The sequence below is a fragment of the Rattus rattus genome, chromosome 6 (genome assembly GCF_011064425.1).
Source record: "Rattus rattus isolate New Zealand chromosome 6, Rrattus_CSIRO_v1, whole genome shotgun sequence".
Classification (NCBI taxonomy): Eukaryota; Metazoa; Chordata; class Mammalia; order Rodentia; family Muridae; genus Rattus; species Rattus rattus.
In genome coordinates, this window is record NC_046159.1 from 140,461,509 (window position 1) to 140,473,690 (window position 12,182).

At 36.1% G+C, this 12,182-nt stretch overlaps 1 protein-coding gene across 2 annotated transcripts in view; it reads right to left on the reverse strand.

Annotated features, from left to right (window-relative positions):
- Rundc3b (RUN domain containing 3B) overlaps positions 1-12,182 on the reverse strand; it is a 129,326-nt gene that overhangs the window by 87,381 nt on the left and 29,763 nt on the right. For both annotated transcript variants that reach the window (XM_032907030.1, XM_032907029.1), the window contains exon 2: positions 10,896-11,011. In XM_032907030.1, coding sequence (XP_032762921.1) covers positions 10,896-11,011 — 116 coding nt within the window. The remainder of the gene's footprint in view (positions 1-10,895; positions 11,012-12,182) is intronic.

A 12,182-nucleotide genomic window follows, 5' to 3' on the forward strand; every position in this document is an offset into this window, starting at 1 on the left:
ATTTCTTTCTTCAGTGTCTTTGAATTTTTACTCTGCAAATATTTCACTTGCTTGGTTAGAGTTATTCCAAGACTATTTGTTGTTGCTGCTATTGTTAATGGTAATATTTCCCTGACTTCTTTCTCAATATGTTTGTCACAAGTGCGTGCATGTGTGTGGGATGGGGTGTATGAAAACTACTTTTGTGTATCTTGTTATTTTGTTGAAAGGGTTTATCAATTGTAGAAGTCTCCTGGTAAAGCTTTTAAGAGCCTTTATGTATAAAAGCTTATCAACTGCAAATAAAGATACTTTGATTTCTTCATTTCCTATTTGTACCCCCTTGATTTTCTTCAGGTGTCTTACTATGCTAGCTAAGTCTATACCGAATAGGTATGGATAGAGTGAACATCATAATTTCAGTTAAAATGCTTTGAGTTTCTTGCTGTTTAAGTTGTTGTTGGCTGTGGGCTTGCTCTAAATTGCCTTCATTATGCTGAGGTCCTTTGTTTTCTTAGTCTGTTCAAGACTTTTATCAAAAAGGGGTGTTGGATTTTGTCAAAGGCTTTCCTGTGTCTAATGAGATGATCATGTGTGTTTTGTCTTTCAGCTTGTTTATATGGTGGGTTACCTTTACTGATTCATATATGTTAAACAATTCCTGCCATCTCTGGAGTAAAGCCAACTTGATCATAGTGGTTGATCTTTTGATGGCTTCTTGGATTCGGTTTCCAATATTTTATTGATTATTATTTGTTGTGGGGAATTTCTTTTCTGATCCTCTCTATTTGGTGTTCTATATGCTTCTTCTATCTTGAATGGCATTTGTTTCTTTGTTTCTTTGTTTCTTTGCTTGTGAGACAGAGTTTCTCTGTGTAGCCTTGGCTGTTGTAGAATTCCCTTGGTAGGCCAGCTTGGCCTTGCAGTCAAGAGACACAGCTGCCTCTGCGTCCTGGATACTGTGACTAGTGGCATGCACCACCATTGACCAGTATGACAGGCATCTTTGCATTTGAGCAATCTTACTCTGTAATTTTGTTAAAAGCATTTTCTGTGGCCTTTGACTTAGGTTTCTTCTTCCTCCTCCTCTATTTCTATTATTTGTTGGTTTGGTCTTATCATAATATCCAAGATTTCCTAATGTTTTGTGCCTGGGTTTTCTATATCCAACATCTTTGACTGAGCTATGTCTGACTTGTCTTTAAGACCTAAAATTCTCTCTTCTATGTTTTTTACCTGTTGGTGAGGCTTAACTTTGAGGTTTTTTTTTTAGTTTGATATCATAAATTTTTAATTTGCAGTTTTATTTCAGTTTGGGTTTTCTTTGGTATTTCTATTTCTTTGTTAAATGTCTTGAAGTGTTTTCATTACTTCATTCAACTGTGTTTATTAGTCTTCATTAAGACATTAATTCATGTCCTTTTTAAGGCACTTGAACAAATTAATAATTGCTATTTTGAGATCTTTATCTTGAACTTCAACTAATTTGTTTTTGTAGGGCCTGTTGCAATAAGGTTGTTCGGTTCTAGAGGAGGCATATTATCTTCGGTGTTCACGTGCTAGGATCTAGGCATCTGGGGTTATGATTGTTGAAGTGTACTTGCTAGCTCTCGTCTCACCTTTACTGGGAAAGTGTTCTGTTCTTTGGTTGCTAATGTCCATTCTTAATCCTAGATAAATGTGCTGGCTGTGGAATCCTTCGTGGAGTGTTTCTATAGGATGGCAAGTGTTACAAAGCAATGAAGTTGTACTTAAAAAGAAAGGCTGGAGGGGATGGTAGGAAAGAACTAGGGGGCACCTGGGTCCAGACAGAAACTGGGTTATTAGGGTATGAAGGAAAGCTGTGAAGAGGGGCTCTTTCTGGCAGGCTGCAGTAGGATGAGGAACAACTCTGGAGAGGCCAGAGTAAGGACAGGAAGGAAAGTAAAAGTCACCTAACTTGTCCCTAGCTAGTGTGGGTGTCTCTGATAGAAACTATTTGAGGGTCATCAGGTGTCATAAAGGAATGGAAATGGGATAGAAGGAACAGTTGGGATGGGTGGCAGGAAAGAGGTACATAACCTCTTGGTTATGTACCAAGAGGCAGATTCCCCTGGGAATGGCAGTTGCATTAGAGCTCATACTGTAATTTAGCTAAAAATACAGCAGTGCTTTTCTATGCTGTCATTTCCATCATTTTATAGGTTGTAATCTTAAAATGTATTATATACAGCTTTTCTTCAACATTTAAGAGGCTGCTTTAAAATGCTATTTATAAGTTGGATGTGATGAGTCATATCTAGTCATAGTATACAAAGGGCTGAAGCAAAGGGATTGTGAGTTTGAGAAAAGCCTAGGCAATTTAGCAAATTCAAGGCCAGCATGGGCTATGGAGAAGAATCCTCTTTTCAAAAAAATCAAAACCAACCAATCAACAAAACAAGCAAACTAAAAAGCAAGCTGGCACAGCGCAGGACATCTTTAATCCCAGCACTCCCTAGGCTGAGGCAGGCAGACCTCTGTGAGTCTGAGGTCAGCCTAGCTTACACAGTTAGTGTCTGGCTAGCCAGGAAAACATAGTGGGACACTGTGTTAAAAATATAAAGCAAAATAAGATATAGAAGATACTATTTATAAGTAGATTGTTATGAAGAGAAGTGTTTGTGGACCCAACAATTTAAAGATTGGGAATACCTAGATCAATCAAATGTTCTTAAAAGTTTTAAATCAAAATTTCTTTAAAACAAATAAATATAATTTTAATGAAAAGATATTAGAATATATAAACAATGACAACTACATAAATAAATATATAAAATTCAACTGTCAATAAATAGAAATTAATGATTCCCGTGGAGTTAAAGTATTTAAATTTATGAATAAGAATGTGATCCACAAGTGGGGGGAAGGACAGGGGAAAGAAAGGGAATGGGGATGGGGGAAAGGGAACATGATCTGGTACTAGGTGGGGGAAAAGGACTGAAGCACTGAGGGCCAGCAGAAAGAATGGAAACAGGCAACCTCAGGAGAAAGGACGTTGGGAGAATCCTCCAGAATGTACCAGAGACCTGGGAAGTGAGAGAGTCTCAGGATTCAAAGTGGGGGACCCTAGATGAAAGGTCCTACAGTGGGGATAGGGAATTTGTTGAGCCCCACCTCCAGCAGAAACACAGGGCATCAGGGAGGGATGGGATTACTATCCCACAGTCAAAACTCTGACCCATAATTCTTCCTGTCTGGAAGAAATGCAGGGATAGAAATGGAGAAGAGCCTGAGGTAAAGAAGGTCCAGTGACAGGCCCAAAGTGGGATCCAGCTCAAGGGGAGACCCCAAGACCTGACACCACTACTGAGGCTATGGGGCACTCACAAAAAGGGACCTATCATGACTGCCCTCCAAAAGACCCAACAAGCAGCTGGAAGAGTCAGATGCAGATATGTGCACCCAACCAATGGACAGAAACTGCGGACCCCTCTGTTGAATTAGGGAAAAGCTGGAGGAAGCTGAGGAGGAGGGCAACCATGTAGGAGGTCCAGCAGTCTCGAATAACCTGGATCCTGAGATCTCTCAGACACTGGATCACCAACCAGGCAGCATACACCAGCTGAGATGAGCCACCCCTCCCAAACACATTTATAGAAAACTTCCAGGTCTGGGTTCAGTCAGAGAAGATGCACCTAACCCCCAAGAGACTGGAGGCCCCAGGAAATTTAGAGGTCTGGTGGGGTGAGGGGTGGGGACATCCTCGTGGAGACAGGGAAGGGGGGTGCGAAGGAGGTAAGGGATGTGGAACAGTTGGAGGGTAGACCAGGAGAGGAATAAAGTCTGCAGTGTAAAAGTAAAAAAAAAAATAAGAAAAGAGAAAGTGGCAATTCATGAAAAAATAAAAACACAATTGCTGTATAATTCTACAAAAAAGTGATCAAAACAATTCTAAATTATATTAAGTATAATTGAACATACATTCATTTCAGTTTTACATAAGGCACCAAAAAAGCAACATTTAAAGTAAAAGTATAGTATATATATACAAATACAATAAACTTTCCAAACTAGTTATTCCACTCTGAATATTATGGTATCTGAGTGGTTATGGATTACAACAGGAACATAGCACTAGTCCTCTGGTAGAGTATCTTGCAGTTAATTTCTATTTTTAAAGGAGAATGGGTAAAATTAGCACAAATTTACAATTTTTCAAAAAGAACCTCACTAAAATTAGAAAATCAAAAATATAGAATTGAGATAATAACACCCTCCAAATTTGAAGTCTCTTAAATTTAACCATCTTCTCTGTTTTACAAAATAAGAAATGTTTGTTATAAGAGGAAATGTTGGAGCAATAAAGTAACCAAAACTGTTACTAAGTTTATATAATGAAATTTACAAGGTATATCAAATATGACTTTTTGATGATTATAAGGCCTCAAACTACTTTATAAAAGTAATTTACAAGTTAAGCTGGAAATATGAAAAGTCTTCTTCTGGTGAAAAGTCAAAAGACTAAAAATAAATAAATATTAACATGAAGTTCTTCTACTGGATACCATCAATTAATGACAAAGCCCCTAATTCTGTGATTTGTTGGGGTTTTCAAAATGATATTCCTACACAATAAACTTGAAAAACTCTCCAGGGTTTTAAGATTAAAAACATTAAAAAAAATCTGCAAAAATGTAATCACATACACTATTGTTGGTAAGAAGCATTTATAGTAGCCAATTTAACAACATATACAATTTAAATTTTATAAATTCTTTGTTTATAGGAATCATACCTTAGCTACTGTTACTAGAAAATAACTTTAAATAAATTAAAATATTATGTTAAAAATAAATTTCACTGATATATAATATGTCTCTGGAAAGGAAATTCCCAGAAGAAAGCAACTGTTCTTAGTTTATACAATAAATATTATATACTACCAAAAACAAAATAAAAGAGAAATAATATTCACAAGAACAGAAAACACGAAGAAACAAAGACTTGTACATGGATACTTCTAGCAGCACTATTTTTAAGAACAAAATACCTAACTAATGCAAATGTCCACTTACCAATGAATGGATACATAAAAGGGGCTATGTCAATACAGAGAACTATCATCCAATTGAAAAAAACGAATGAAGTTCTGATATACAAAACCAACTAGAAAGGATACATTCTAAGAAATTTCTAGATTAATAGTTTAATAGATTCCAGGGGATGCACGAAGGTGGAAAAGTCAGATGATTTAATTAATAGGTAGAAGCCTCTTTTAGGACTGATAAAAATGTTCTGAAGGTAGGTATCAGGGATAGTTGCATAACTGCAAATATACTAAAATCCAATGAAAGGCAAACTTTAGTTAAAACAGGACCTTTTGTTTTATGAATTATGGTGATAAATGTAACGTTTTCATCTGCAGTCACATTGGTAATTCATTACTATTGCAACTTTATATTTGAATGCTGTACCCCTTTGGTGAATGATGGGAAGACAAAAATGTAAAGAAGAGCTGAGTATGCCCAAGAGATGAAGGAACACAGAGAAAGGCTGAGAGTCACGACAGGCTTTCGTCCTTTTCCCTCTTACCTTTCCTAACTTGGTTTTAACAGAAATATAAGGAAATCCAGGTGGTCCATATAATAGAACAGAGTAAAATTTTACTGTGAAGCTTCTACTCGAACAGCATCAGAAAGGACAAAAAAGGGACAAGGGCTCTAGACTGAAAGCACAGGAACGTAATGGAGATCAAAACCAGTAAGTGAACAATATAGAAGTTTCGTGATTCTCATTTTTTTCTAGCTACTAACCTTTTTCTTTACAGTTTGTTTAGAAACTAAGAGTTTCTATTGTTAGAATCTACAGTTAAACTATTAGACCTTACGTTTAGTAAGACACATTAATAACAACTTCATTTTCTGTAAGATTGAAGATATTAGACCTAATTTTTTCCATGAACATAAAGCCCTATGCTTCAGAAATTATTTAAATATGATTTTTCACTTTAAAAAAATCTGCTGAGACTTTCTTTAATTTCCGAGCACAGAACTTAAAAGGGTATTTCTCCCAGCGGCCTTGTCCATTGTCTAAACACCCAGTCCTGGCGATTGGAGCAGTTTCTTATCTCTGGTATGGTGTTTTTGCACGGGTCTACGGGCTCTTGTTGGGTAACTTCTGTTCATGTTACTACAGAAACAATTCAAGTCTCACTTATGTGCAAACCAGGAATCAAAAGTTGGAAAGCCTTCAGAAACAAACAAAGAAAACTCAAAAGCCAAATGGACAGGTTTATCTTTACTTATTGTTTCTAAGGGTGTTTATACTCACTTCAAAAGATGGCCTCATGGGGAGGTGACTATTTACCTTCTAAGTCAGGAAACACTTTGAGGTTGAAGCCAAAGCCTAAGTATCAGAACAGTTCAGCTGGATTACAGAAATTATGTAGTGTCAAAGCACAGGAGTTCTACTCTTTTTAAGTGTCTGAAATCAAATGGCATCGAGGGCAGGAGGAATAGGTGTTATTGCTTCTGCACTAAATGTTCAATTTTCCAACAAATGTTCACTGAATATCTACCACCTCAATGTGACAGATATTAGGAATACATCATCAGAAAGACAATGTTATTAGTCCTGAAGAAGGACAGTAAGTAACAATAAGTAAAAAATACAATAGATTAGATAGACTGAAAAAATAACACAGAGAAAAAAGATGTTGGGAGTGTAGGGGGATGGTTAGGGATGTGGAGATGACTCACACTTTTGAATATTGTGAACAACAGGCCTCAGTGAGCAATTCCTAGTGAAGTTTGGAGTTGACCATTCACATATCAGGAGAAATGGTTCCTACACAGGAAAAGCCAGGCGACGATGCCCATGATGAATGCACCTGATAGAGGTGAAGGGTTGTGTGGTAGCTTAAGGACACAGAAAAGATTAGCTATACACTGAGCAACTGAGAAAATGTTCGGGATCAATGCGAACCCTCAACTGAATGTGAGTAAGTAAGTCCAATATTTGTAAAAATAATGAGCATATTAACTCAGAAGAAATGCCATGGCACATCTTGCTTTTTTTTTTTAATATGTGATGAACATTCATGATCCAATTTTGCTGAGGCACAACTTAGAAGATGCTATTGTTTGCATGAAAGGAATCCATTTACATTAGTGCAAATGTAATTCAACATTCAATTTAAAATGGGAATTTTAAGGTGGTTTTAGATTTTTTTATTGATAGTTTCAAGTATATTTTGTAGGATTATCATATAAAATGATAATCAGGGGAAATTTCATCAGATCAAGTACTTGTGAATACTGAGATACATTATGGAATATTTTACTTAATGGGCTGTTTGATCATAAATTATGGTATTAAAAATACAATTACCACATAAATAACAAGTCTAACAATATTTCAAAACAAATTCATATTCTTTGCGTTCATAAAGACATATTTTGTATTAAAATATTTTCATGGCAGAAAACTAAGGAAATACGGAAATGCAAAAATGAAAAGCGATAACACTTTTTACATGTGAAACAGCAGAGTTGAACAGAAAAGGCATTGATGGTTTTATGGGCTCCAGCTTACTTGCAGAATTATGTATGAGTTCAGAGTTTTTCCTCCCACGTTAATTCAATCATTTCCTCAAATGATTTGAAACTTAACATAACTTGGATGCTATCAGCATTAAAAAGTATAGAATGGGATTAACTTTCTGACTATACTTGAAAGTTCTTGTTATTTATCAAAATAAATTGTTTTTGCAAACGTAAAACTATACACCATTAAGACTGTTTTTAACGTAAAAGCTAAAGCAAAGCTATCTAGTTACCAAGTTTTCTTTTGAAGAGATAACAGAATTGGAGTAACAAAATTGTTAATTGTTGTTATTAAGACTTATAATGCTTGGTTTTTATTAATTATAGATAATTATCTGTTTTTGAGAAAGGGTCTCACTGTGAAGCCCAAGATGGCCTAGGATTTACTATATAGAAGAGGTTGGCCTCAAACCCATAGAGAACCACCTGCCTCTGTCCTCCAAGTACTGGGATTAAAAGCATGCATTATGACACTTGGCTTTAAAATTTAACTTTCGATTTTAAAAAATGTGAATTCAGAGACATTGTTTCCCATAAGCCCTTTAAAGTAAAAATATAAATTATACTTCACAATTCCAGGCATATATATTTTAACCATATCCCACCTTCTTTTATCCCCTATCCACTGAATCCTTTCTTCTTCGTAAGTCTTTCTCCTACCTTCATGCTCTGTGTTTTTGCTTTGTTTTGTGTGTGAGCAATTGCATTTAACTAGGGTTGCTTGAATGTGCATGGGTGGACATTATTTACTTGAGCAAGGGCAGTTACTCCACTGACTTTCAAACTTTAAAAGATTCATATATATGACATAAATGTGCTTACTGGTGTAGGAAAAAGTAAAAACCATACTGATTTTAAGGTACTTAGTGTTAAAGTTTTCAACGGTATCTAATTTAAGAAAGCGTATTGATGATAAACATCATTTTAATGCTTAAAACCAATAAGTAAGCTTGGGATATGCTAGCACTTAAGATTTAAATATAAATGCTCTGGGAAAGTGACTTTGTTCTTGTGCACAACAATGAATATACTGACGTTGGCAGTTTTTAGATTTAGTTTTTACTTTATAAGTATGAATGTTTTGCCTGCACTCAGGTATCTGTACCTATCATTCCTGTTAGAACGCCTAGAAGCTGAGTTGTGGATGATTTTAAGTCACTATATGAGTGCTGGGAATCAACACCAGGTCCTCTGTGAGAACAACAAGTGCTCCTCACTGCAGAGCACGTTCTTTATCCCCAGAATTGCAATTTGTTTTGAGACAGAGTTATATTACATAACCCTGCCTGGCCTAGAACACCCTACATAGACTAGACAGACTTTGAACTCATAGAAATCCACCTGTGTCTGTCTCACCAGCGCTGAGATTAAAGGCCTGTGACACTACATCCATACTCAACATTAGCAATATATTCTAGAAACAAGTGTAAATACGAGAATACAGATTCATCCTGAATGACACAGAACAAATGATCAGACATTATGAAGTCAGATTTATGTTTTTCTTTTAAGTGTAGCATGATTGCTACCTAAACCAGTCCAGACTGTAAGTTTCCAAAAGTTTATTTGTTGTTGTTGTTGTTGTTGCTGTTGTTGTTGGGGGTGGGTGTGGGGGTGGGGAGGCTGGACCTTTGCTGAAGAGAAATGGAGGAGGAATGGATGGAGAGGGTGGGATGAAGGTACTGGGAGAAGAGGAGGGAGGGGAAACTACAGTGAGATGTAAAATAAATGAAATTTTTAAAAGTCTGAACACTGAGTGGAATATTTAATAATTCCCACCCATTGTCTTGTGAACTTAGAAATTTTTGATACTTAAAATGTATAATAAATGAAATGCAAAATTCAGATACCCAATCCTATAAGTCTTTATATAAAATTTAAAGGTGTTCACTACTTCCCTTGACTGCACATTATACATAATATATATATATTAATTACTAATATTATCTGTTTACTTGTCATAGCAAAAACTTCCCTCAAACAATGCACTGAGCAGAAAAGATACATTTTTCATTTTCTTTTATGAAAAGTTTTACTCTGTACTGATTCTTTTTTTATGTATGTGTGGGTTTTTTTTTATTACTTTTATTTCTTTTTAAATCCACTCATTGCTCCCCTCCCACAGTTCCTTATCCCATTCTTCTTCTCTCCTGTCTCCAAGGGAAAGTCCCCTCCACACTAGGCCTCCCCACTTTCTGGGGCCTCAAGTCTCTTGAGGGTTAGGTGCACCATCCTCTCCCCCTGAGACCAGACCAGGGAGTCCTCTGCTGTGTGTGTCTCGGGGTCCTCAGACCAGCTAGTGTATGCTGCCTGGTTTGTTGCTCATAGCTGGTGGCTCAGTAATCAACAAGATAGATAAATCCCTAGCCAAACTAACTAAAGGGCACAGAGACAGCATCCAAATTAACAAAATCAGAAATGAAAAGGGAGACATAACCACAAAATCTGAGGAAATTAAAAATAATCATCAGATCCTGCTACAAAAACCTATACTCAGCAAAACTGGAAAATCTGGATGAAATGGATGATTCTCTAGACAGATACCAGGTACTAAAGTTAAATCGAGAGCAGGTAAATTATTGAAGCAGACCCATAACCCCTAAGGAAATAGAAGAAGTCATTAAAAAACTCCCAAACAAAAATGGCCAGATGGTTTTGGTGCAGAATTCTACCAGACCTTCAAAGAGGAGCTAATACCAACACTCCTCAAATTATTCCATAAAATAAAAACAGAGCGAACACTACCTAATTTAGTCTATGAAGCCACAATTGCTCTGATACCTAAACCATATGAAAATTTAACAAAGAAAGAAAACCAGACCAATTTCCCTTATGAATATCAATGCAAAAATACTCAATAAAATTCATGCAAACTGAATCCAGGAACACATCAAAACCACACCACAATCAAGTAGGCTTCATCCCAGGGATGCAAAGTTAGTTCAACTTATAAAAACCAATTAATGCAATCCACTATAAAAAAAAAAAACTCAAAGAAAAAAATCACATGATCATTATCATTAGATGCTGAAAAAGCACTTGACAAAATTCAACACCCCTTCATGTTAAAACTATTGGAGAGAGAGGAATTCAAGGTCCAGACCTAAACACAGTAAAAGCAACAAACCAACAGCCAATACCAAATTAAATAAAGAGATACCTGAAGCAATCCACTAAAATCAGGGACAAGGCAAGGTTCCCCACTCTTCCCATACCTATTCAATACAGTATTTGAAGTTCTAGCTCGAGCAATTAGACAACAAAATGAGATCAAGGGGATGTAAACTGACAAAGTTTATCTTCGTGCAAGGAATTTGTCAGGGAAAATAAATAATACATCAAAGTTGTTACCTTTCAGCCGGTGACTTAGAATTTGCTCCAGAACAGCTGCAAAGTTATTAAATTCAGGAGAAGAATCATCAATTGTTTCAAAGCAAGACCGATCAATCAGGGTCTTCACAGAAAATCTATGAAAAAAAAGAAAGAAAGAAAACAGGATTGTTGGTTTTAGAGAGAATAAATCCATTCACTTAAGTGTGAAAATGTGAGATTATTTAGAAGAGAATCCTGAAAATCATGTTTACTCAATGTGCTTTGTACAGACCATCCTCATAGTAACATCTGGAAGCTGGTATCCTTCCAGTCCTTCTATCATGGGCGAGGCTTTGGGCATTAGCATCAACAGGTTGGGCCTTGGAGAATTTAAGAATCACTGTACTGTAAGTATCTTTGTAGAAGAGGTGCAAGGGAGCTTGACTGCCTCTTCTGTCATAAAAGGCATCAAACGTGAGAACAGACCCTATGGTACACCAAGTCTCCAGGCACTTTGATGATATAAACAATAAATTTGCATTTTAACAAATTACCCAGTATGAGGGAAGTTCCTCAGAACATGCTGGAGGGACTAAGATACTACCTTTGGCTTAAAGTAAGACTTTGGGATAGTTCTGTGTCTTTACATTACAGCTGTTGAAATCAGGACCAAAATATGATACAATTATAATTTAGTACTTGATACTCTAAAATTTCCGATTTACAAACATTACACATAATTAGGACAATGATAAAGTATATCTATATGGTTACTTGGCATTTTTACTTTCAGTATAGTATTCACTAAATTCTATCAAATATTTAATTTTTATTACAATTAATTTTTTACTTATTTATTTGTGTTTGTGTGTCTGTGTGTACACATGCTCATGCAAGTGCCACAGTATGCACGTGGAGGTCAGAGGATGACCTGAACACGTCAGTTTTCTCCTACCATGTGAGTCCTATGACTTGAACTCAGGTCATCATATTTAGCAGTCAGTGCCTGTATCCACTACACCATCTCATGGCCCTTCACTATAAAACAACATTAGATGATTTTGTCAAAATGTGAACAGAAATGTTCTGAGCAGTTTTGAGGAGTATGCTAGGCTATAGTATTTTATTATTTAGGTATATGTGGTGGTTTGAATAAGATATTCCTAGTCTTAGGCATATGAATAACTGGCCTCCAGTTGGTGAGACATTTTAAAAAGCTTAGGAAGTATGGCTATGTTGGAGGAAATAGGTTATTAAAGGTGGTTTTTGAGAATTAAAAACTTCAAACCACTTCAAATTAGCTCTCTTGGCTTCCTACAGCTTGAA